Here is a 27780-nt window from a genome sequence, read left to right as displayed (position 1 = left end):
TTTTTTTTACAATGTCTACAATAAAATCAGTTTTAGGAAGCTTGTCCCGAGCAACTCAATGATTGACAGTAAAACAAATTGGTTTCGTGCAAAAAAGGCTAAATACAATGTAATACCTAGTTGGGGAAAAAGCTTTGACAATTTCAGGGAAATGTATCTTAAAAACGGTTAGCTAATGCAGACATCAATGCAGACAGAAGGTCAATGACAATAGCACTACTTTTTTCCTTCCACAAAACGCATACCTTTTTTCTTGATTTTTCATTCCAGCCCTCAAATCTTGGGTCTAGTTTCTTACGCTTGTTAATTTAGCTGCCTCTTTTTCAGGCTCGGGAGCTTCGGGTTGTACTGGAGAAAGCATCTGGATTTGCAATTACCTGGAAGTTTTCCCTACAGGCAAAAAAAATCTTGTTGCTCATTATAATTAAAGGATATGGTGGAAAATTCTAAGATACACAGTTTAAATGCCATTCCCAAAAACTAACTGAAATAGGTTTCTTAACAGTAAGAATTTAATGTCACTAGCTATGGGAGGGCCTATCAGGCCTTTACATTGAAAAACAGCAAAGTGGACTGAGGTAAGTTGAACAGACACAGTTGAATGAAAATTATTTTTCAAAGAAAATTAATGATATTTAATGAAACCTTCACTTAATTTCTTATTGAAACTGATTATATATATAAATCACTAATCTTACATAAACAAAAGACATAAAATATGTGCATATTAACTAATGGGTGGACATTCCAACATTCCTTAAGCTAATGGGTAACTTTCTCACATGGAATGAAATCCAAAACCAAGCTATTTTAGTTCATACATATTCTGAAGCTTCTCCCACCCAAAAAAAATGAATGTTTTTTTTTTTTTTCCAAATTGAAATAATGGACTCAACCACTTAATGATTTTTTAACTTTAAGTTTTAAGGGTTTACGTTAAATATCACTGGGCTATTGAACTCACGATTTCGGCTTTTCCTTGGCAACGAATCAACTTCTGTAGCTCCCCCGCATCCTCCTCTTCATACTTCTTTTGTTTGGTCGATTTCATCTGACCGGCCGTAGGATCTTGTTGATGATGACAAAGATGGACAAATGAAGAAGCTTGCCGGTAACAAATCTGAAATTAATTATTTATCTTTTATATATTTTTTTTAATTAATTAAATATCTTTTATCTTTTTTAATCAATAATCTTTTTTTCTTCTTTTTTTATTGTTGTTTTTATAGAGTGACATAAACACTGTTAAAAAGTCAAAATGGTGACTTTCCAGCTTTACTAGTGGTTTGGGGTTTTTTATTTAAAAAATTACATTATTTAAATAATGTATCAACAGGTAAAAGGAAATTAGGACTTTGTCAAATTAAGTTAACAATCTGTTTTACTACCCTAAAATGTCATATTAATGCCAACAATATACATGGTCGGTTTTCTTGTTTATGAAGAAAACATGTTTTTTTACAATTGATCAAGGTTAAGAATATAAAAAAATTATTCAAGGGCATTATCCAGCTGATAACCAAATTTAAAACTTTAAAATCGTTTGACTTTAAAAAACACGCCTTTTTTCAATACAGGTTTGATACCATCGGAGAAAGAAGTAACTTAGTTTTTAAAAATACCACTTTAACTGATTTTTTTAATAAACATTTAATTTACCTTTCTGAAAGCAACGGAAAATACAATTTAAATCTTCAAACCTATTACGTGGTTTTAAACTCTTCAGCTCTGGTAATACCAAACCACATTTGTATGTTTAGAAACCCTTTAGTGGCTTAAATCTTAAAAAGTAGTTTTTGTTACTAAAAATAAATCTGACTCAGGTAAATTTTAAAAAGGCCCTTTGGCTACAAAAAAAATACAGACTAGTTTCTTACAAGTCCTGAGGCATGGTTCTGCGGCCCCTTTTTTGTACAGGAAAAGTTGTAATTAACCTTTGTTATATAAAATAAATGGGAGTATAAACCCCCAGACTCAATAATATCAATCAACTGTAACCCAATTTCAATGTACATATGCTCTTTCAACTTTCAAAGTACATTATATATATATGCATGTGTATGCAGCCTTTCATGCCAACTACCGGTACTTTGCATTTCTTTCAGACAGTATTATATAAGGATACTTGTTCTGGAAATTTATTAGCTTAATTCGAACTACCAGAATTTGACAACAAACATTATTAAAGTATGTATCAATGTAAGCCACTCCTTGAGATTAAAATATGAACATTCTTATCAGCCCTGATATGAAATTGAGTAAATAATTTAAACACCATGTCACCTAAATTTATGCTGAAACATCAAGATTATTATCTTACGATTTTTTTAAAATTTATATACCATATGCAAAATTATCATGTTGGTTGATTCTTGAAACAGTTGTTACACAGAATGTGTCTCTTATTTAACACATATGATTATTGTACGTAATCTGGAATAAAATATTATTCTGCCATTATAAGACGGGTCTTTCCCATTTAGTAATGACTTCATAATTATATGCATCATTCGCTCATACGGAAATATTCAGTTATTTCTTTTTTACAGGTAATCTCTTTCAAAAAATAAATAAACTACAAGCAGTTATTAAACATTGTTGACTACAAATACTTAATTTTATTGAATGAGGTGCTTGCCATAATTATAATACCCATTTCATTTTTTTTTTTCATTTCTATTGGAACATCACAATGGTTCAAACATTGAAAGTTTATTGGTTATATTTTAAAAGGTGTTAAATAAATAGCTTTATACACTTTAACCAATATAAATCTAAACAATTTTTTATAATTAAAATATCCATATTGCCATCTATCTACAGTTCAATTTCAAAGTGTTTTTATGAATTAAATGTAGAATCCAGTACAATCCAAAGAAAGAGTCGGAAAAACTTTAGTCTCCTCTACCGATGACTTAGTAAGGGGCTTAAAGGCAATGAATATTGAGCCTGCCTGTGACCTTTTAATCATATTTACAATGCCAGGAGTATAATTGTTCTCTTTAAGAGATATTAAAGAAGTCAACAAAAGGGTATTAGATTGTCACAATGTTATGAGTTGTATAAAATGTGGCCTGTTTAGTTAAACTAACACTTGTTTCAAGATTATACCAGTTTTGGTTGAAAGATATTAAAATAAACAAGATATGTTTGTAAAACATGTATGCCCCCTATCAGCAGCCAATTAGTCATGTGAAAAGGTTATTATGCATGACTTCTGACCCAGTGATCAAACAATTAATAAGGGTTATCAAGTATCTACTGGTATGACCCCTTAAAACCTTTGACCCCATTGACCCCAAAACGTCAATAGGGGTCATCTGCTGGTCAACGAAACCAATCATCATTACAAAGTTTGAAGTTCCTAATAGCCTAAAGCGGTTTTTTAGTTAATTGATCGGGAAACCGTTTTAACATAACAAGGTGCCAATGTGACCCCTTGACCTTTGACCCCCTTGACCCCAAAAAAATAGGTCATTTGCTGCTGTCATGACCAATCACCATACCATGTTTGAAGTTCTTAGGCCAAAAGGTTCTTAAGTTAAATTGCATTTGAAAGCATTTTTACCTACAAGGTCAATGTGACCTTGCCCTTTGACCCCTTAACCCCAATATCAATAGGGGTCATCTACTGGGTCATGACCAATCACCATACAAAGTTTGAAGTTCCTAGGCCTAAGGGTTCTTTAGTTAATTGATCGGAAAAACCGTTTTTACCTAAGAGGTAAATGTGACCTTGACCTTTGACCCCTTGACCCCAAAATCAATAGGGTCAAATCTACTGATCATGACCAATCACCATATCAAATTTGAAGTCCCTAGGCCTAAGGGTTCTTTCGTTATTGATCGGAAACCGTTTTATACCTACATGTACAAGGTCAATGTGACCTTGACCTTTGACCCCTTGACCCCAAATAAATAGGTCATTTTGCTGGTCATGACAAATCACCATACCGAGTTTGAAGTTCCTAGGCCTAAGGGTTCTTTCGTTATTGATCGGAAATAGTTTTTACCTACCAAGGTCAATGTGACCTTGACCTTTGACCCCTTAACCCCAAAAATCAATAGGGGTCATCTGCTGGTCATGACCAATCACCAACAAAGTTTTGAAAGTTCCTAGGCCTAAGGGTTCTTTTGTTAATGATCAGAAACCGTTTTTACCCAAGAGGGTCAATGTGACCTTGACCTTTGACTCCTTGACCCAAAATCAATAGGGGTCATCTACTGATCATGACCAATCACCATGCCAAGTTTGGAAGTTCCTAAGGCTTAAAGTTCTTTAGTTATTGATCAGAAAACCGTTATTGCTTACAAGGTCAATGTGACCTTGACCTTTGACCCCTTGACCCAAAAAATCAATTGGGGTCATCTACTGATCATGAACCAATCACCATACCAAGTTTGAAGTTCCTAGGCCTTAAAGTTTCTTTAGTTATTGATCGGAAACTGTTATTGCTTACAAGGTCAATGTGACCTTGACCTTTGACCCCTTGACCCCAAAATCAATAGGAAGAATCATCTACTGATCATGACCAATCACCATACAAGTTTGAAGTTCCTAGGCCTTAAGGTTCTTCAGTTATTGATCGGAAACCGTTTTTGCTTACAAGGTCAATGTGACCTTGACCTTTGACCCTTTGACCCCCAAAATCAATAGGGGTCATCTACTGGTCATGACCAATCACCATACCAAGTTTGAAGTTCTAGGCCTTAAGGTTCTTTAGTTATTGATCGGAAACCGTTTTTTGCTTACAAGGTCAATGTGACCTTGACCTTTGACCCCTTGACCCCAAAATCAATAGGGGTCATCTACTGGTCATGACCAATCACCATACCAAGTTTGAAGTTCTTAGGCCTAAGGGTTCTTTAGTTATCACTCGGAAACCATTTGGTCTACGGACCGACGGACCGACAAGTGCAAAGCAATATACCCCCTTTTCTTCGAAATGGGGGCATAATTATGTACATATGTGACCTTCTGGCATAACTTAGGTAAAATCAAATACAAAGATGGCATGCTGAATTTGACTATAGTGACATTTCATCACATGTTTCAAGTGAGGAGGCTTGAAATATGTTAGGCACAATTTAAGAACATTTTTCTAATTAAAAAAAGTGGCATACATTTATTAACAAAGCGTTATGAAACATGTCCTAGCCTAGTTTGATTGTGACTTGTGACAAATAAATTTTCAAAATTTCATTCACATTTCAATTTTTAGAATACTATCCCCAGGCACAGCCCCAGAGGTGGGGGTGAGGTTGCAGGGTTATAAACTTCCTAAAACATAAACACATGGGGATAGAAATGAAAAGTGATCATCAATATCAGGCATATCACACACATACCCCTGACATGCATTGTAAATTTCATGTAAAAACAGGCAAGATTTTATTTCTCCACATACCTGAGACTTCACTTCCTTGTTTAATATAAATACAGGCTACAAAAAGCTGAAAAACTATAACATGTCACAATCTAGAATCTCCCATATACCTTAACCTTGAATTTGTAAGACTTATTGTTTAATCACTTGAACCAGTATTGAATAAGTTATAAACCAGGGTAGATACTGTTTACATAACAGGAACATTACACAATCTTCATTAGCAACAGTCCCGATAACTTTCCAATAGTTTCAGCTTTCAGATCTTTATATATACATATATAACTGTATTTAATACATGCAAGAACATAGTTCAGTCATATAAAGTTACTATTACAAGTGTATTTGTCTGTAACTGTATTCCCTCCTGTTTGCCAATATTATATACAATTTGACAATGTAATGAGATTGTACATTATATATTTCAACTGAATTTTAATGGGAATTACCTTGTGAACATCTAATAGAAATCCTGTTGTTTCAGAAAATTAACCTTCCAGCTAAAAGAATGAAAGTGACAAAATCATTTATCAAAATGAACTAATGACAAATTTCTAAATTGTAATCAGAGTATTTTCAACAGTAAGACTGTATTGATAATGTTTATAATATCATCCCTAACATATGTCAATATTGTAACAAACCAATTATTGGTAATATAACATGTGGTTAACAATGATGTACATTAAATGGCCGATTCAGCAATTTATTTGCATAAATTTTCTTCTTTTTTTTACTACTATGCACTGCTTTCTATCATCATGTTTATAAATAGTAAGGGACACGTATATTATCTATAGCTCTCTACATGACCTGTTTACTTGACTTATTGTGAAGATTGCATCAGGCATTTAATTTGACCTTGAAACCTTTTAGCTCTGAGATAAGTAATACCATATACCAGTACTAAATATTAAATGGGGGGTACTGTATTATAATGGCAGTCAGCTTGAAAACAGTACTGACAAATTTAACCCTTAATACCATGCTAAATATTTAAAAATAGACATATTTTTCAATGTGGACAATCCCATTCAATATTTTCAGGTAAAATTTCAAAAACAAGTACTGACTGGATAGTATACAGTACAGACTATAATCAGACAGCACAAACGTTCAGAAAGCACTGATCTATAAACTGATCTCAGTGATATAATGATCGAGCTAGCTGATATTGGTCTGCACTAGCTAAATAAGTAGGGGCAAGGTAATGGTTAAAGAGAGGGCCTCTGTAAAACAGGCACTTGCTTTAAGTGTATAAACTATGAAGCTATATATCTACAGCAAAAAATTGTAATTTAAATTCTGCAAAAAAAATACTTCCATAGTACCTGTATGCACCAAAGTGACAAGGTGCTATATTGTCTAAGAATCAATCTTTGGTTAAACAATTAAATACCATATTCAAAATAGAAGCATAACATTATAGTGACACTCAATGAAACAACTCTTCCAATAATTATGGGGACATTAAAATTGATAAGTTTACCACTTAAAATTTTTTATAATTATTTCGGAATTCTTAGATATACAATTAACATTATCCCATTTCATTGAGTAAACACCTAACATGCACTTAACAAGAAGATTGGTAAATAAATGTACTTGTAACCAAAAAATAATGATAATTTATGTTAAAGGCTCATTTGAATTAGATTTTTTACCATGGGGAATGCAAATGTGACAAGGGTACACTGAATGAGTGAATGCATATTCTGAAGATTTCAAGGGATTACAAGTCAAAATTATGTTTGATTTTTGAAAGAAAGAAAACAAAGAGGTTATTTTGTTTTAAAATCACAACTCTTGTCTCTATAAAACACATGCAGCAACCTCTAAACTAGTTTCCTTTGTCCTTTATTGAAAAGGTATTTCTATTTTTAAATAGTAATAAAACTTCATTCTCTATGACATAATATAAATTCAGACAGTGAATTGTCCACGGAGAAGTATGACACTGAACACTGGAGTGAAAGTTGAACAAGTACACGGAACTGAGAAAGAAATCTTATCAGACAAAATAAACCACAGCATTCCTGTCATGCCACTGGTAACAAAAACAAACCAACTTGTAACCTTGGATCAACCATTGTCCTGTTAAACTGCAGTCAAACTTTAACCTTGTAAACAAAATATGGAATTCTGTCATCTAAAACTTTTTTTTTTTATATCTAAAAACAACTATCAGATCAATATTGAAATTTACATGATTGTGCCCATTAATCACCTTCTGCAAACATTTTCATGTCAATCAAGAAGTTTACAGTAAGAATAAACTTTAGGGAATATAATATATACAGAACAGAACAAAATAAAGATCCACAATAAAGAAACTAAGATGTTATTTATCATATCAACAGAAGAACCTTATTAAAGCTTTAGTCTTAACATGTATTCATAAACTGTGTTGGTTTTATGAACTGAACAAATGAGGCATTCTTAATAATACAAAAAGCAGGCCTGCAAAAAGTATATTATTGTTTGCATATCTTTATATCATTTTAATAGCATTTAGAACCTTTATCCTTCCATATCAATTCTACCTTTAATCGGCTAAATTTTCTTAAATGGACTTGCCAAACCCTAGTTTCCATTTTTGGACCTGCCAATTACCAAATTTTGGGGGATATCAAGATAAAAATTTAAAGCTGAGCAAAGAGCCTGGTCCGACTACATGAGTCTGATGACTATAACAGGCTGATCCGTATACATCAAAGAAAGAATTACATAAAATTTAAAGTAGAAATATAAGGTATATATATGTATTATACTTTTGTATGTATGTTTTATAATACATTTATATGTGGCTACTAGGAGCTGGACTTCTGATCACTATTGTGATAGGCAATTCAATGGGAATTGCATCAGAAGAGTATTTCAATAGGCACAAAGAATCAGTTACATGATTTATATATATCACTACTCATGGCAAGCTTTTGCTAAAGAAAGCTTAGAAATAGGATAAAATTACATTCCTTCCTTTTAAAAAAGCGTTATGTTAAAATATAACGTTAGAAAAGAGGATATTAAAATGGGACAGATAAGACATAAACCAGTTTAGAAGCTACCAGTACTTTGATTCATATCTAGAGCACTAGACATAATATTCCAAATATCTTAACATCAACCTTTTAAATTAAAAGTTTTTAAAGATCTGGAAACAAAGTGATCCCTCGGAAGCATTAATCACAACAAAATTAATACATGAAAATTGCAGACTTGGTTTGATTGAGTCTGTTCATGAGGGATAATGATTAAGTGCAACATCCCTCACTCCCCCTAGCACCAGCTTGAGCAGTACTCAATTCTCAACAGTTGAACACTTAATACTTAATAGTGCTGGCATCAATGATCCCTAAGGACCAGAAAAATATAACAATACTGAAGTGAAGTACAAATCAACTTTTTACGGCTGCCACACGGCACTTGACACCTGCTGTTGTGAAGCATAAAAATCTGGAAACAAAGTGATCCCTCAGAAACATCTACATTGTACCTTTATTCAATAACATTCATTTAATCTACTATTAGAAATCTAATTTATCTAACTTGAATGAACCAGCTAGTTCAAAATGAACACTTTATAATTATTTGGTTTTCCAGATCCTTTTTCAAAGTTATGACTATAACTGTTAACTTAATACATAAATTAACAAAGAAAAATCTGACTTGATTGCTCTTGCTTTCATATCATTATTATGTTTTTCTAAAATTTCAGGCCTCCACATTAGTGGTGCCAAGCAGCTGGTCTGTCAAACCACTGAACATTCTGATTGATGCATGTCTCATCTGGGAGAATTTCGATTTAAGCAACAGACAATTTAAAATGTATTTGTCCATGTAATTGTATATATTCATTCATGATCTCATTGGTGAAATCACAGTTCTTATTAACTAATCCATTTTTACCTTAAGTCTTTGCAAGAATTTACTTGAAAAATTCATTCAAATGGCGGTAGTACTGCATAAAAATCACCATTTTTACTTATGACATTGTATGGGATTTCGGATAAACTTTAATTTCGGATACAAAAGCAGCAAGAAAAAGGAAAAATTATATATCTAGTTAACTTTGGACTATGTATCTTTATTCAACACTCATATATCCATTTTTTCTACAGTTAAAATTACTGTACTCTAAAAAGTAAAAAAAAACTGATGTCAAAAAAATATTAAGAAAAAACAAACAAGCAACTGGGATGTAATGAAATCTGTGTGAAAAATAAGCTCAACTACAAAAAAACTATGCTGTTTACCTTCTACTAGTCCTACCTAATATTTCATATTTTCCAAATACAAAAGTAAGATAATTCATCAGTTTTATTAAAGATGTTTATTTATAAAAATATATATATTTATAACTATACTACTGTATGTAATTAGGGTATTGAGTAAATGCAAAACAAATAATTATAGTCTAAGTATAGAAGTGGACTGAGCTGGCCCGCGCTTAGTTTGTAAAGGGCTGACATTATTTGAGGGACAAGGATAAGTACTTATTCTATATTTCTCATCTTAATATTTCATGTATTACAGTAATCTATATGAACATGCCACACCCATGATATTTTAAAATGACATGCATCTTCAAGATTCATAACAGTATGAAATACTGGGTAATCGTTCTGTCATTCATACATTCCGTTTTATTTTAGAAGGAAAACTCGAAAATGACATTCATCTTCTATTGGTTTTGTTATAAAGACCTGATGGTCTGAAGCCCGAGTGATGGGGTTCAGCTAAAGACAATGCTTTTGGAGTTATAAAGTATCCTTGTCAATTACCCTAAAAACAACACAATAGTTTAATTCTAAAATGTCTGCAACAGTGAACAGAATAATCTGAATGATTAGGGCGTTCAAAAGTTTACAAACATTATGAGTCATGTGACAGTGTAAATGACGTTTCGTGACAGTATCATGCTCACCAAGGTTTTGGTCATTTTCTTCCTCGCAGGTCGATTCCTCCTTAGTTTCATCATTATCCATGTTTATCACAATCAAGGATAAAACTAGATGCAATGATGTGTCAGGAATTTATCATTGATCCTTTTAAATTCCACAAATATTTTTGCATCACATGTTGAGCAATGGAATTCGAGTGTGTTACTCTGACATCGCCATTTTTACTGTCAACGTGACAAGCAAACTGATGCGTCATAGTTTCAGGGGCATACCCTTCTGTCAGTTTTGGAATATGATGCAATATGTCTATAATTCAGCACGTGCTGACTTATATTATTAGAAGTTAAAGTTTGTGCAACTTTGACATCTATTCAATATGATTACGACCTAAAGCACCTGTTAATTACGTGTTCACGCGCCATTGAATTTTGTCACAGACATGACCCAGTTATTCGAAATTACTCCGCTAAAAAGTCTGGGGCGTGAAATAACCATTTAAGTAGAATTAAAAAATTTAAAAACATATGAAAATATTTATTTTATAAATAAATAAAGGTATCTTGACCAAAAATCAGGTTATACGAGATAATGTGTTGCAAAATATTTTGATTGGTTCCTTATAGATATTTGGACTATGTTTTAATTCGCATGGTCATTAATGCAAATTGTTTGAGCGGGAAAGGGTAGAGACGCCATTTTGAAACGAGCGATGTAAACAGTAGGAATTCAAATCATCTTTATTGCCCAAAGATCTTGGTAAATACTCCAAATTGGAATTATAAGAGGAAAGAAAATGTTATATTTGTTTTTGCATCTAGGGTAAATGTGATCTGTAACCATATACTATTTGAATTTGGGAAAATAAATGAGGGACGCCGCTGTTGGCTTCGTGATATTTTTTGTTTCTGCTGAAGACAGAAGTTTGGATTTAGTTGTCGAAATTGAGACGGTATTTTATTAGTAGAGATGTTTTAACAATGTGCTTATATGGCTCTTGAACAATCTGACGTCTTGCATATTATTTTTGATTCTGTTGATACTCGTTTCGTACCAAGTTGTTTCGTAATTTTGAGGACGAAAATCATATCATAGATCAAAAGTCCAAAATGCATATGATATTTTATGACTTTATGCCAGGATTTTAACCAAGAAACAGTAATTGTCTTTGAATGTTTGCCTTTTAAATATTAATCACCATGTTGGCTACTGTACAGAAAAGTACAATAAAACAGTATGCCCATTTCTCATTCATTCGTGCCTTCTCATACATTTCGTGCTTACAGAAAATACGCTCGTGCGCATCGCGTGCGTATCCGATTACTATGCAACTGTTTTGACAACTTGCAGGCTAGCACTCATCAACAGAAAATGAGAAAAAAACAGGTATTAATCCATGAATATATTGCTAAATCGTATCCAAACATTGTTACTTCTGCTATTTAACACAAAAAAAACACTCACTTTTATTCATAATTTGCAAAAAATCCAACTTTTTCGTAAAATTTTCCTGTTTCATATTTGCCGGCGTCCATTTTTTTAATGTCACGTGACGAAATTTCCTTTGCTCCGTGTTAGATTTATCATTATATACTATTCTTAAAAAGTGACACGACAAAAAATAATGACCAATTAACATTCAATTAACATTTGCAATTTGTTTAATTATATCTTTGTGTTGTGCATCCTTTTGTTCTAGGGAGCAAATTAATTTATATCTACACACACAGAAACAAAATAAGCATATAAATTAAGGCTTCTAGAATCAAAATATTTAGGTCAAATGTTACTATATTGCATCTATAGGTCAGATACTCTATTAGGTTTTCCTGCAGTATCATTCCTAATCTGAACATGTTTTAGCATAAAATAATTGTCATAATTCCAGACTTCTCCTAGACATTGGCAGAAGAAATACAGAGCCTATTCAGCAGAATCATTATTAAATGCTTACAAGGCTGTTAAAGATCAAGGTGTAGCTGTTAAGAGAGCAGCTCTACAGTTTGGGATACCAGTACAAACTTTGAGAGACAGAGTTAAAGGTTACATTGACCCTGTTCATTTTAAGAAAACAAAGGAAACTTGTTTTAGAGATGATGAGGAACTGACCCTTGTTGAACATGTTGAGACCATGGCTGAGCTTGGGTATGGATATAGTAATACTCAGCTACAGCATGCTGCTGGTGAATTAGCATTTGACCTGGGGAAAAAGAGTACCAATAAACCACTTAGTAACAATTGGCTATATGGCTTTCTTAAAAGATGGCGTAACAGATTAAGTACATTGAAACCATCAAAACTTGACAGCAACCGTGCAAGGTCCACCACACCTGAATGTGTTAAGAAGTATTATGAAAACCTTGCTGCTATTTTTAATAAATATAACCTACACACAAAGCCACAAAACATTTATAACATTGATGAGACTGGGTTACAACCAGACCATAGACCACCTAATGTAATTGCTCCTACAAATAGTAAACCACAAGCTATAACTTCTCCAAGGTCTACAACTACTACATTGATTGGCTGTGCAAATGCAGCTGGTAATTCTCTGCCACCGTATTTTGTATTTAAAGGAAAAAGATATAACCCTGACTTGATGAAAGGAGCTACAGTAGGCACAGGTTACTCAATGTCAGACAGTGGATGGTCAAATGCTGTCATCTTCAGAACATATCTTGAAGACCATTTCCTTCCACATGTGAGAGGTCAATTAAGTGTTGATAACCCTGTACTAGTTCTGTATGATGGTCATGCCTCTCACATTAATGAACCACTGGTCAAATGGGCAAGAGAACAGAACATCATACTTTTTGTTCTCCCTGCACACACATCACGTATACTGCAGCCTCTAGATGTTGGCATGTTTGGCCCACTGAAATCATTTTATTACACAGAATGTGCAATCTATATGAATAAATACATGGGTAAAACTATCACTCGATATGAAATCTGCCAGCTGGCTTGTAAGGCTTACTTGAAATCCATGACTCCAATCAATATATTGTCAGGTTTCAAGAAAAACTGGAATATTTCCACTTTCTCCAGAAGAAGTACCTATGCAAAAGTTGCTTCCGTGTGAAAGTTTTAGAGAAAATAAGCCACTGCAAAAAGCAAAGGCACTGAAAGAAGGAAAACATGCTGTAGAGGAATTTTTCAAACAAAAGTATGAAAACCAAACAAATAATGATGAAAAAAATGAAAAATGTGAATGCATGAAAAAGGCTATAAAAACAAAACCTAAAGCAGGAGGGCAAGCAATAACAGAAGATGAATATTATAAAGAATTGGTTGAATATGAAAAAACAAAAACTACTAACACTAAAGAAGCAACAACATCAAAACAAAGCAAACAAAATAAATCCAATGATAAGTCCAATTATATGGACATTTCAATAACAATGCACAACCCAGTCCCTTCAACTAGTGGTGTCCGAAACACAAATCATTCTATGAGGCAGGTCCTTTCAGAAGATTCTGAAATTGAATCTGATGTAAACGACGAAGAATTATGTTGTGTTTGTAAAAAGATCTCACCACCAAAGCTAAAAGATTTGCCATTTCTTAAAATAGTTAACTGGGCTCAATGTGATAAATGTGATCACTGGGTGCACCTTGCACTGTGTACAAATGTCCATGTAGTGAGGAGACACAGTACATTCCTGTGTCCACATTGTGAAGCATAGAAAGTCCATAGATAATGAAATAAACTGTTTATGTTCCTTGTTAAAGTTAACATTTTATTAACATAGTTTTCTTACCTTGTTAAATGAAATTTGAAAACATTTTGATTGATAGTTTACTTACCTTGTTAGAAGAAATCAGAAAACAACATTAAAAATGTTCATAAACACTAGTATGGATATGATTTTTAAAAGGCTGTTGTTCTATAGCAAGACACACCACTGACACAAGTTTTATGAATATATGCCAGTAAATGGACACTTTTTTAATTGAACTTAGTATACTGACCTTGGGGTTAAATAATACACCGTAACACGGAGGACCAATCAAAAAGCACGAAATGTATGAGAAAGCGTTTGATAGATTCAGATGGTCAAGGTCGTCATAAAAAGGTAAGATACTAAAAATAGATAATTGTTTTTCATGTTTATTGAATTAAAATAACAAAAATGAGAGTTGAGTATACATGATTGACCAAAAATTACTTTCATGTAATAAACATTTACTGCGCATGCGCTGATTTACCGCTTAAGAGGCACGAATGTATGAGAAAAGGGCATATGCCGTTGACCCGTATTTTCGGGGGTTTAATGTTTTAAATTAAAGCCACCGTTTTTAAATTAATAGTAAATGGAAGACAAAAAACATCAACAGTGAGTAAAAACTATTACAAACAAAAAAGGAACCGTTTAAAATACGAAAATAAACTATTTCAGTAAGAAATACTAATCTTTCTACTTTCACTATCGGTAGTCTGTGTCGCTCGGAAGCTGTCTCATATTTTCGGGGATTTTGATTGGATGGCCTCGTTTCGGTAGTTACGATGCGCGCCCACAAATTCTATACTGCACTCAATATATTTCGGGACATTGGTTTAAGTAAGGTATAAGTTCCGGTGATGAATCTTAAGGCGAAGATACGTTTTTTGTTCTTTTTTGTTGCTGTGTAGTTGAAAATAACGTATAAAAAAGAGAAAAGAAGTAATTATAATTGAAATGGCATTGACAGATTTATATTTATGTGTTTAATATGTTTAGTACGAATTCTTATGGTAGTAATTTATAGAAATAAGTGTCGGCGAAAACTTGATGCTTTTTGGAGAGTCCAATCAATCGCACGAGCTGTCATTCACAACTGGACATAACGCCACGAAAATATGAGAACCCCCGAAAATATGAGAACAAGGCATAAAGAAAGTATGAATCACAGGGGGCCCACACAGTGTTTGGATGGTATATACTGCTTGATAGTGACCTTAAAATGAGATTTTAGTCATAACCTTATAATATGTATATAAATATAGACAAGGGGCATTACTCGGTAAATAGAGAATTTTCGATCACCTTCAAATTCATGCGAGATTTTCCAATAATTAAATAAAAAAAATCCAAAAACTATACTGCGTTGCATAGCTTATATAATCCACAATTGATAAACACTAACTTTATTTTGATTCCCTTAGCCCATTTTAAGAAATTTATTCAAAACCGTTCACTTCTGTCACAAAATTGCTTAGTCGTACGAGATGTCGCAACACCAAATTCCACGGGTAAAATATCAATTTTAAAAGGGTGAGGTACAAATAAACGCATGCAAACAATAACACAACATAGTTTCTATTACCTACCTGCGCAAATAGTCGTGAAGCGCTCTATATTCGTCTGTTTCGAACGAAATCTTCAAATCAGAGCAGAATCTGCTTCGACGTAGACATCTTGGGGAAACCCCGGTCACGTGACCAGCCGGTGTACCGAGACCTTTCATTGGTTCGGTAGGAACTTTGTTTATAACGACAACCAATGAAAGGTTTCCATACACCATGGCCAGAATTTCCAACATGTATTCGCCGAAGCAGATTTCTGCACTGATTTGAAGATTTCGTTCGAAACAGACGAATATAGAGCGCTTCACGACTATTTGCGCAGGTAGGTAATAGAAACTATGTTGTGTTATTGTTTGCATGCGTTTATTTGTACCTCACCCTTTTAAAATTGATATTTTACCCGTGGAATTTGGTGTTGCGACATCTCGTACGACTAAGCAATTTTGTGACAGAAGTGAACGGTTTTGAATAAATTTCTTAAAATGGGCTAAGGGAATCAAAATAAAGTTAGTGTTTATCAATTGTGGATTATATAAGCTATGCAACGCAGTATAGTTTTTGGATTTTTTTTATTTAATTAGTGGAAAATCTCGCATGAATTTGAAGGTGATCGAAAATTCTCTATTTACCGAGTAATGCCCCTTGTCTATATTTATATACATATTATAAGGTTATGACTAAAATCTCATTTTAAGGTCACTATCAAGCAGTATATACCATCCAAACACTGTGTGGGCCCCCTGTGGTATGAATGATATCGATCTTTGTCCTCTCCAGATGGCGAAAAAATAAAAAAGCGTTTTGGTTGCATTTGAATAAATCAATAGGAAAAGTTAGAAAATTGTGATAGTGATCCTTTTTTGTTTCAATAAGTTAAATTTTCAGCACCTTTAAAAATGAAAAAAGCACCGAAAATAATTGTTGTTGGTCTCTGATAATTGCGTCCATTACTGACGGGTTACACGACTTACCGGAATCGGCCGAATTACCGGAATCGACCGGAATCGGCGGTGAATTACCGGAATCGACCTGTAACTTTGTAATAATTAAACTTTTTAAGTTTTTTCTTGCAATTTTATGAAATATAAACAATATCAATGATTTATGAAAAGATTTTTATAAATAAAATCGCTTTTGATTAATTTAACAAGAGATCTAATATCGGCGAGCTACTGCCAAACTGCCCGTGACCGGAATCGGCCTGTTATTTCGTTGTTTATGCAACTTTTAATGTTCCTTTTGCATGTTTTTATAAAACCTAAATATTATCATTAATCTTCCTAGAGATTGTGAAAAAAATCGCTTTTAAATAATAATAATAAACAAATATTTATGATCAGCGAAAACGGGCAAACTGCCGGAATCGGCAAAGGATTACCGAAATCGGCCTGTAATTTGCTTATTTTTTATACTTTTAACAAAATGTTTGCACCCTTGATATTAAATAAACAATAGCAATGATATGTAATCAGATTATTGTCAATAAAATCACTTTTTATTAATTAAACAAGACATTTAATATCGGCGAGTTACTGCCATACTGTCGGAATCGACGAAGGATTACCGGAATCGACGTATAATTTAGTCTATTGTACTTTTTAACGTTTCTGTTGCATTGTTAATATTCGTCTTGTAAAATATAAATATTATGAATGATATTTAAAAGTTTCTTTCATTCTTTTATTTTGTAAATTTCAATTCGCCTTCGGTTAATAAAGCAAGAGATCGAAGATCGGCGAGTTACATATACTGTCATACAGCCGAAATAGCCGAATGATTACCGGAATCGGCCTGTATTATTGTAATTTATGGACTTTGCAAGAAAAAAATGCAAACAATATAATAGATATCTAAAAAGATTTCTGTAAATGAAGAATCCTTATTAAATAATAAACTAGAGATCTAAGGTCGGCGAATTACTGCCATATCGCATAATTATATGCAGTGTCAGGGCTATCGGACAATTACCGGAATCGGTCTGTTTTCCCCCACCAATATTTCAACGTTTAAAAAATAACCTTGACTTATTTTATTAAATACAAACAATTTAAAAGATTTTTAATAATGTTTATTGAAATCGGTATTAAATAAGAGGCAAAAGATTTATGAAAAATTGCTGTTATAAATAATAAAAAGATTAATATTGAAGATCGGCAAAAACGGGAAACCTGTCGGAATAGGCGATAGATTACCGGAATCGACCTGTAATTTGGTTATTTGTGATTTTTTTTAATATTTCTTTTGCATGTTTTTATAAGATATAAACATTTTCAACGATATTCATTTTTGTAAATAAATTCGCTTTTGATTAATAAAACAAGAGACCTAAGATCGGCGAATTACTGTCATACTGCCGATATAGGGGAAGGATGGGCGGGATCAGCCTGTATACTATAGTTATTTTTATGTTATTTTATTAAATGCAAATAATATCATTGATATACGAATATTTTTTTGAGAAATAAAGATCACTTTTTTACTATAAACTAGATGTCTAAGATAGACTAATTACTATCACAGTGCCTGAATTAACAGGTAAATACCGGAATTAGTCTGTTTTTTTTTGTTTTGTTATATTTCAGCGTTTTAAAAATATCTTGCCATACAAACAATTCAAATGATATTTGAAAATATTTATTGCAATTGCTTTTACATAATAAACAAGGTGATCTATGATTTCTTCCATACTACCGAAATCGACGAGCGATTACCGGAATCGGCTTCACTTCGTCTAGGATTACTGGAATCGGTTCTAATTTTGTTATGAATGTGAACTCAATATTATTATTATCATTTATTTTTGCATGTATTTACAAACATTATCATTGATCTTTTTTGGAATAATGCAATATTGTCTTTACATTATATTTTTCAGGACATTGCTAACAGAGGATTGTTTGAATTGACGGATAACAATAGGTCAGTCTTGTCTTTCTTTATGTTTGCAAAACTCAATTCTTGATTTCATAAAGTAGTCGATTTATAATTACATGCAATAATATTCACATGAAATCAATGTTTTACCAGGCAGTTACTTGACAGTTCATGGTCATTCTGGAGTATCAAATCAATTGTCGTCATTTGCGTTATTGGTGCACCATAAAAATATTACAAAGATTGCGAATAAGTCAATCGTTGAAACATAGATTATTTAGTCTTAAATAGTAAACAAATCATCTATACCCGTAAAGTATAAAACAGTGAGATATGGATGTTAACTATATAATCACAGATGATACTGTCACTTTATTGGAAGTAAACGAGCTGTATATTGGGAGCTGTGTATTGGGAAGTGTGATATACTACTAAACAGTGGGGTGCCAATATACGGTATGCTGATATATTTCATAGTGGGAGAGACTATCTGTTAGAGAATGCCTGTTGTTCAGCAAGCTGTAGATGAATTAAGTCATAGGATTTATTGAACTTCATAATTTTTAAAGACTTAAGATTTAGTCAATGTAAAAACAAAACAACAATATAAACACCCTGTATAGATCTAAAGATTCTTTTCAAAGTTTAGCATAATTTCTAACCGTTTGACCCATTTAATTATTAATAAAAAATGGAAGAAGATCCTTTAAGTAAAGGACTATGATATATACATGTAGTTATCTATGTCTCTGGCTTATGACACTGAATTAATAATGACATTTTCCGCGAACATCCCAAATAAACACACAATATTTTTTTAATGTGATGTATATATATTTTTTCATCTTTGATTAAATATAAACAATATCAATGATATGTAATCAGATTTTTGTAAATAAAATCTCATTGATAAATGATTAATTAAACAAGATATTTAATATCGGCGAGTTATTGTCATACTGTCGGAATCGGCGAAGGATTACCGAAATCGGCGTATAATTTGGTTATTAATGAAGATTAAAAAAAAGGGTTCTTGCATCTTTATACAATATCAATGAAATGTAAAAAAATGTAAATAAAATCGCTTTTGATTAATTTAACAAGAGATCTAATATCGGCGAGCTACTGCCAAACTACCCGAATAACAATCCTTCCGACAGTATGACAGTAAGTTCAGTAACTTGCTGATCTAGTTTAATTAATAAAGCGTGATTTTGTTTATAAAAATCTTTGTACATGTCATTCATATTGTTTGTATTTAATAATTCTTAAAAAGTTCATAAGTAAAATTACTGGCCGATTCCGGTAATAATTCCCCGATTCCAGCAGTATGACAGCTGGGACATACGATATATCGTATGTCCCAGATGATAGTAACTTGCTGATCATAATTAAATCTCTTGTTTAATGAATCAAATGTGTTTTTTTATCAAAAATCTTATTACATGTCATTAATTGTCTATATTTTATAAAAGTTTAAAAGTTCACTTTACGGGTATAGATGATTTGTTTACTATTTAAGACTAAATAATCTATGTTTCAACGATTGACTTATTCGCAATCTTTGTAATATTTTTATGGTGCACCAATAACGCAAATGACGACAATTGATTTGATACTCCAGAATGACCATGAACTGTCAAGTAACTGCCTGGTAAAACATTGATTTCATGTGAATATTTTATGAGGTTTGTATTGTTTAAATAAAGATTCAAATAAAAATTATTGCATGTAATTATAAATCGACTACTTTATGAAATCAAGAATTGAGTTTTGCAAACATAAAGAAAGACTAAACTGGCCCATTGTTATCCGTCATTTCAAACAATCCTCTGTTAGCAATGTCCTGAAAAATATAATGTAAAGACGATATTGCATTATTCCATAAAAGATCAATGATAATGTTTGTAAATACATGCAAAAATAAATGATAATAATAATATTGAGTTCACATTCATAACAAAATTAGAACCGATTCCAGTAATCCTAGACGAAGTGAAGCCGATTCCGGTAATCGCTCGTCGATTCGGTAGTATGGAAGAAATCATAGATCACCTTGTTTATTATGTAATAGCGATTACAATAAATATTATTAAATATCATTTGAATTGTTTGTATTTAATAAAATATGGCAAGATATTTTTAAAACGCTGAAATATAACAAAATAACAAGACTAATTCCGGTATTTACCTGTTAATTCAGGCACTGTGATAGTAATTAGTCTATCTTAGACATCTAGTTTATAATAAGAAGTGGCCTTTATTTCATAAAAAATCTTTGTATATCAATGATATTATTTGCATTTAATAAAATAACATAAAAATAACTATAGTATACAGGCTGATCCCGCCCATCCTTCCCCTATATCGGCAGTATGACAGTAATTCGCCGATTTTAGGTCTCTTGTTTTATTAAATAAAAGCGAATTTACTTACAAAAATGAATATCGTTGAAAATGTTTATATCTTATAAAAACATGCAAAAGAAATATTTAAAAAGTTCACAAATAACCAAATTACAGGTCGATTCCGGTAATCCATCGCCTATTCCGACAGGTTTCCCGTTTTTGCCGATCTTCAATATTAATCTTTTCATTATTATATAACAGCGATTTTTCATAAATCTTTTGCCTCTTATTTAATACCGATTTCAATAAACATTATAAAAATCGTTTATATTGTGTTTGTATTTAATAAAATAATTCAAGGTTATTTTTTAAACGTTGAAATATTGGTGGGGAAAAAAACAGACCGATTCCGGTAATTGTCCGATAGCCCTGACACTGCATATATGCGATATGGCAGTAATTCGCCGACCTTAGATCTCTAGTTTATTATTTAATAAGGATTCTTCATTTTCAGAAATCTTTTTAGATATCAATGATATTGTTTTCATTTTTTTCTTGCAAAGTCCATAAATTACAATAATACAGGCCGATTCCGGTAATCATTCGGCTATTTCGGCTGTATGACAGTATATGTAACTCGCCGATCTTCGATCTCTTGCTTTATTAACCAAAGGCGAATTGAAATTTACAAAATAAAAGAATGAAAGAAACTTTTAAATATCATTCATAATATTTATATTTTATAAGACGAATATTAACAATGCAACAGAAACGTTAAAAATGTACAATAGACTAAATTATACGTCGATTCCGGTAATCCTTCGTCGATTCCGACAGTATGGCAGTAACTCGCCGATATTAAATATCTTGTTTAATTAATAAAAAGTGATTTTATTGACAATAATCTGATTACATATCATTGCTATTGTTTATTTATAATCAAGGGTGCAAACATTTTGTTTAAAGTATAAAGATAAGCATATTACAGGCCGATTTCGGTAATCCTTTGCCGATTCCGGCAGATTGCCCGTTTTCGCAGATCATAAATATTTGTTTATTATTATTATTATTTAAAAGCGTTTTTTTTCACAATCTCTAGGAAGATTAATGATAATATTTAGGTTTTATAAAAACATGCAAAAGGAACATTAAAAGTTGCAAAAACAACGAAATAACAGGCCGATTCCGGTCACGGGCAGTTTGGCAGTAGCTCGCCGATATTAGATCTCTTGTTAAATTAATCAAAAGCGATTTTATTTATAAAAATCTTTTCATAAATCATTGATATTGTTTATATTTCATAAAATTGCAAGAAAAAACTTAAAAAGTTTAATTATTACAAAGTTACAGGTCGATTCCGGTAATTCACCGCCGATTCCGGTCGATTCCGGTAATTCGGCCGATTCCGGTAAGTCGTGTAACCGATTACTGACAGTAGATCAAAGTTTGTCCATCATTGAGGAAAGTTTGCGTGTTCTGTGAAATGCATTCTAAAATTCTATTCCCTGGATAGGCTTTAATTAATTGTGCTTTTATGATTTAAAAATGTGTTATACATAATGGGATCATGGTGTTATGCATGCTTGTATTAGACATTAAAAATACTACAAACTAACAGAAAGTTTGTTTTTTCTGTACAGGCCTGTACTACTAGCCAAAAATTCAAGCTGTATGTGTCATGTATGGCTAGCCAGGGCACACTGTATTGTCTAACCAAAAACAACATTTTTAAAAATTATATGAAAGTCGAAAATGCATGTGAAAACGAGGATTTTAACCAAGAAACAGCAATTGTCTGTATGTTTACTTTCTAAAGTGAATAATCGCCATATTGGCTACAGTTAAGAAAGTACAAATATCAATCTTTTTCATATTCAGATGGCGAGAATAAAAAGCTTTAAATTGCAGTTGAAGACCATGAACATTTTTTGTTTCAATTTATAAGTTTAATTTTAAACACCTTTAAAAATGTCAATTTATAAGTTTAATTTTAAACACCTTTAAAAATGAAAAAAGCATAGGGAAAAAATTATAAAGAAAAATGGTTGTATAATCCAAGTTCGTATGATATAAAATTAGTAATAGTAATTAGGTCCAGTCCTGAAAATGTGAAAACTGATAAAATAGTTCATTTTATAATACTTGTAATCATATACCCTTACCTTTTTAAACTACAATTCCTCTCTGTGTCCTACTCATGAAGAGATGAATTTTCAAAAAGAGTGACTTTTTTATACTTTTGGAGGGGATTCTTTGAGAAATAGAGGAAAATATTTATTTTTTGATATATTTTTTGGAGAGGGGAATGTTGGTTCTAAAAAGGCACTGGAATCAGCACTTTAGCTCCAAAAACATATGTTCTCTGTAGGGCTGTTTTACATGTCAACATTTATGCCTCCACTTCAAAGAAGAGGGGTATATTGCTAAAAATGCATTTGTCTGTCTGTTGGCCGGTTGGTACACCAAATGGTTTCAGAGTGATAACTAAAGAACGCTTTGACCTAGGAACTTCAAACTTGGTATGATGATTTGTCATGACCAGAAGATGACCCCTATTGATTTTGGGGTCAAAAGTCAAGGTCACATTGACCTTGTAAGTAAAAACGGTTTCCCATGGCATCAATAACTAAAGAACGCTTAGACTAGGAACTTCAAACTTGGTATGATGATATTGGTCATGACCAGTTGATGACCCCTATTGGTTTTTGGGTCAAGGAGTCAAAGGTCAAGGTCACATTGACCTTGTAAGTAAAAACGGTTTCCGATCATTAACAAAAGAACGCTTAGGCCTAGGAACTTCAAATTTGGTATGATGATTGGTTATGACAAACTTTGTCATAAAAGTGCTGCTCTCAACCTATGCGGTCCCTAGTGACTAGTTATGACTAGTAGATAACCCTTATTGATTTTTTGTTCACTAGGCTAAGTCAGTCATAATTACTTGATCACATAACTAATTGGCTGACGATAGGGGGCATACATGTTTTACAAACATATCTTGTTAAATTAAAATGTGACAAGAGCAGATAATTTGTTTTTTTTTTTTTTTCACATACCAATAAACATAAAAAAGTTTTAAAATTGCTATTTAAATTTTAATAATACTACAGTAAAGTTTTATTGTATCTTAAAACGGTAATATTTCCTATGATAAAGTTAAAATTAAGTAAAAGTGGCACTAATGATTTGAAGTGACGTGTAGAATAAAAAATATATCATGAATAATTATTTTATCTACAGCGATTTTTTCCCCTATATAAGTGGTACCGAATAACGGACCCATTCACAATCACAAACGGACCTTCACAATTTTCAGAATGGGTCTGACGGAGCCGTTCACAATTCTGATGAAATTTCACAATTCTGATTAATTAAGCCTTTAATAACATATTATTTCCTCTCTTCTCATAATGATGCTAAAATTTTGCCTGTTATGCTTTGTTTATCTTAAAATGCGTTTAGCCAACCATGATTTCCGGTGCATTCGCCTTTTAAATTTTCGTACTGTTTAAATACGAAACTTCTAGGGACGAATCAATACTAATACAAGCGTCTGGTAATTTCTGTAAACATCATTCAAAATGTCTCGTAACAGTAAATATTACGTTAAAAAAATTTTATGTTCTTACTGCTTAATAAGATATTAACAATCTTAATTAAAAAATTCACAATTTGTTAAGAAACAACGCTTTTTTCACAATTTTTATGGTACCGGACCCATTCACAACTCGGGGGGAAAAAATCGCTGTATCTAATGGTAAATAAAATACTCATTCACAATATTAATTTCCATTTTGCATCAAGTTTATGTTTTACACTTTCATTACAGTTTAGTTGTGAACCTAGTAACTGAAGATCCACCATGTTTTATGCACATTTTGTCTTGACAAAGAAAGGGCCACTTGCTAGAATCTGGCTTGCAGCTCACTGGGACAAAAAGCTGACCAAGGCTCATGTGTTTGAAACCAATATAGACAGCAGTGTTGAAGCAATTATGAAGCCAAAGGTAAAGAATCAGCTTTAAAGAAAATTTCTGTCAACACAGTAATTCCATGTAAACTTGTTGAGGGGAGGGGAACTCAACCTTGTTATATATGTTATATTGATGAAAATATAAGTTAGTAGTTTAGTATTGCTGCTTGAATATTAACTGAAACCACAAGGTTTTGAGATTGCTAAAAATGCCTGTCTTTTCATACAAATATGATCAACAAGAAATAATGAAATATGTGCTTGAATTCTAAATATGAATTTCCTATAATGTTTTATTTTGATATATGACTGTATAACAACTTCCTTATATTGTTTTCAATAGTTTTTCTTACCACCATTGTGGATCTAAAATACCAATTTATTATTAAGTGTCATTTATGTAGTTAATTAATGACATTAATGTTGTTAGGAAACCCAGCAAAATTTTGATTGCTTTCTGTACAGTTGATATTGAATCCTAAAATTGAAATTTATAAACTTTAAAAGTAACATATTTTAAATGAAAATAGTCCACCAAATTTGATAATGTACTTGTGATCAGAAAAGGATGTACTTCATTTTGACATCACCCAATTTATAGGGGGTTTTTAACTATTGATTACTATCTTTTTTCAAAGCAGCATTAAGTGAACAAAAGAAGTAAACAACACTTAAAATCCACATAAATTACCAAAAGGAGGAAAATATGCAAAAATAGCCATTGCTGCATTAGAATTCAGATGATAAATACTGTGAAATCAATCATTAAATTGTGCATTACATGTAAATTATTAATTGAATCTTTTTACTTTTCGTACATTTTGTCAAGTTTGATTTTGTTGGATCATTTTGGCTCTGTTGGAGGCATGCAGCTTTAATATTCTAGGGTAGTTCTAAGGAACTTCAATCAGCAGATTTGAGTCATAAGGCATGTCATATATTACATATAATCATATCAGTTCAACAAAATTGCTTGTATTTATTCTGTCTAGGTGAAGCTAGCTTTAAGAACTTCTGGTCATCTTTTACTTGGTGTAGTAAGAATTTACTCTCGTAAAGCTAAGTACCTGTTGGCTGATTGCAATGAAGCATTTGTGAAGATCAAGATGGCTTTTAGACCTGGTGTTGTTGACTTGCCAGAGGATAATAGAGAAGCAAATGTAGCTGCAATCACATTACAAGAAAACTTTCATGATTTTGATGCTCTTGAGGATTTGCAGTGAGTTTTTTCCTTATTAGCTTACAGTGTAGTTGACCATGTTTTTGTAAAATTTTCATTGTTAATTATTGTTATGCAAACTGTTGATATATATTTTTTAATAAAATTTCATTGAAACTTGAAAATTTGATTTGAAGCATTTGTATCAAAATGGTCAAAAAGCATAACACTTATATTAATTCCTTTCCATGATGGAGTTTCGTCTTTATTATTTCACTTTATATGATCAGTGCATGTTTTTAAGTTCATAATTGATCTAAATTAATAATTTTTCAAAAGGTTTTACTTGGTTTTTGTGTCGCCTCTACGGAGTAGTGGCGACATATAGGGATCACTTCTCCGTCGTCTGTCTGTCTGTCCGTCCGTCCGTCACAAAACTTGTCCGGACTACTCCTCTTAAACTACTGGTGCGATTTCATCCAAACTTTACAGGAATGATCAGTACCAAGTCTAGTTGTGCATATTGTCAGCATTTTCCGGTTCAATGATTTTTGTCAGAGTTATGGCCCTTTAATAATTTTTAATTTTAAAGTTTGTCCGGACTACTTCTCTTATACCACTAATGCAATTTCAATGAAACTTTACAGGATTGATCTGTAGCTCAAGTCCTTGTGCATATTGCACGGGTTTTCCGGTTGAATGATTTTTGGCCGAGTTATGGCCCTTTGATAAAAAGGTGTTTTTTTCTGTGTGTTGCCAGATACACAAAAGCTTGTCCGGACTACTCATAAACTACTGGTTCAATTTCATCCAAACTTTACAGGAATGATCGGTACCAAGTCTAGTTGTGCATATTGTCAGCATTTTCCGGTTCAGTGATTTTTGTCAGAGTTATGGCCCTTTAATAATTTTTATTTTTAAAGTTTGTCCGGACTACTTCTCTTATACCACTAATGCAATTTCAATGAAACTTTACAGGATTGATCTGTAGCTCAAGTCCTTGCGCATATTGCACGGGTTTTCTGGTTGAATGATTTTTGGCCGAGTTGTGGCCCTTTGATAAAAAGGTGTTTTTTTTCTGTGTGTTGCCAGATACGCAAAAGCTTGTCCGGACTACTCCTCATAAACTACTGGTGCAATTTTATCCAAACTTTACAGGAATGATCAGAACCCAGTCTAGTTGTGCACTGTCCGTCTGTCTGTCACAAAATTTGTCCCAACATGAAATTGGCCATCATGAGGCGACACATGTGATTACTGATCGCTCTTGTTTGTTTATTCATTTTCCCTTTTAATAAAAAAAAAGAGAAGAAAATAAAAATAATTATAACAATAAAAAAAAAGTTGTGTCACACAGTTTGTCATGGAATACGATGTTTAAAACACTGAGTCGGGAATTATGAATCGAAACGCTTTGATGCTTCAATGAAGCTCTGGACAAGTGTGAACAGATTCTGATTTATGTCCATACTTAGGCGATCATTGCCGAAAAGAAGATTATTAGGGGTTGATGCACAGGTTAAAATGGTTAATTTATAAGCTGTTGGTATCAGGGATAACAAGAATAAAGCAACTTTCACAACAGAAGCTATGATTCCAATAGAATTGATATCTGTAAGAATGAACTCATTTGACATATGAATTTTTTCTTTACAGTGATATTGACATGAGTGCCCAGTTTTCTACTGTCAACCAGAGTCGCCCTGAAGAGATTACAATGAAAGAAGATTTAACCACTATATCTTTCGTTGGTGATGACAGTTTTGGTATGTTTTCTGCAAGAATGCAGATGAAAGTTGTTTCTTTTGATGGCATTGGATTTATGTTAGTTTTTTTTTTCATTACCTTT

At 32.4% G+C, this 27780-nt stretch overlaps 2 protein-coding genes across 3 annotated transcripts in view; both read left to right on the top strand.

Moving 5' to 3' along the window:
* The first annotated feature begins 11034 nt into the window (after positions 1–11034).
* The window catches only part of LOC132760223 (double-strand-break repair protein rad21 homolog), a 36874-nt gene continuing 20128 nt past the window's right edge, over positions 11035–27780 (top strand). For both annotated transcript variants that reach the window (XM_060752159.1, XM_060752158.1), the window contains exons 1-4: positions 11035–11047; positions 24630–24806; positions 25765–25991; positions 27588–27697. In XM_060752159.1, coding sequence (XP_060608142.1) covers positions 24663–24806; positions 25765–25991; positions 27588–27697 — 481 coding nt within the window. In that variant the 5' untranslated portion in view covers positions 11035–11047; positions 24630–24662. The remainder of the gene's footprint in view (positions 11048–24629; positions 24807–25764; positions 25992–27587; positions 27698–27780) is intronic.
* Positions 11157–13373, top strand: LOC132760225 (tigger transposable element-derived protein 1-like). The gene is made up of 2 exons (XM_060752160.1): positions 11157–11240; positions 12177–13373. The coding sequence occupies exons 1-2, from the start codon at positions 11157–11159 to the stop codon at positions 13371–13373; spliced, it is 1281 nt and encodes a 426-aa protein (XP_060608143.1).

This window comes from Ruditapes philippinarum, unplaced genomic scaffold (genome assembly GCF_026571515.1).
Source record: "Ruditapes philippinarum isolate M1 unplaced genomic scaffold, ASM2657151v2 ctg264_1_1_1_1, whole genome shotgun sequence".
In the NCBI taxonomy this organism is placed as follows: domain Eukaryota; kingdom Metazoa; phylum Mollusca; class Bivalvia; order Venerida; family Veneridae; genus Ruditapes; species Ruditapes philippinarum.
Note: the sequence above shows the minus strand (reverse complement) of the source record. Positions and strands in the feature narration are given on the sequence as shown.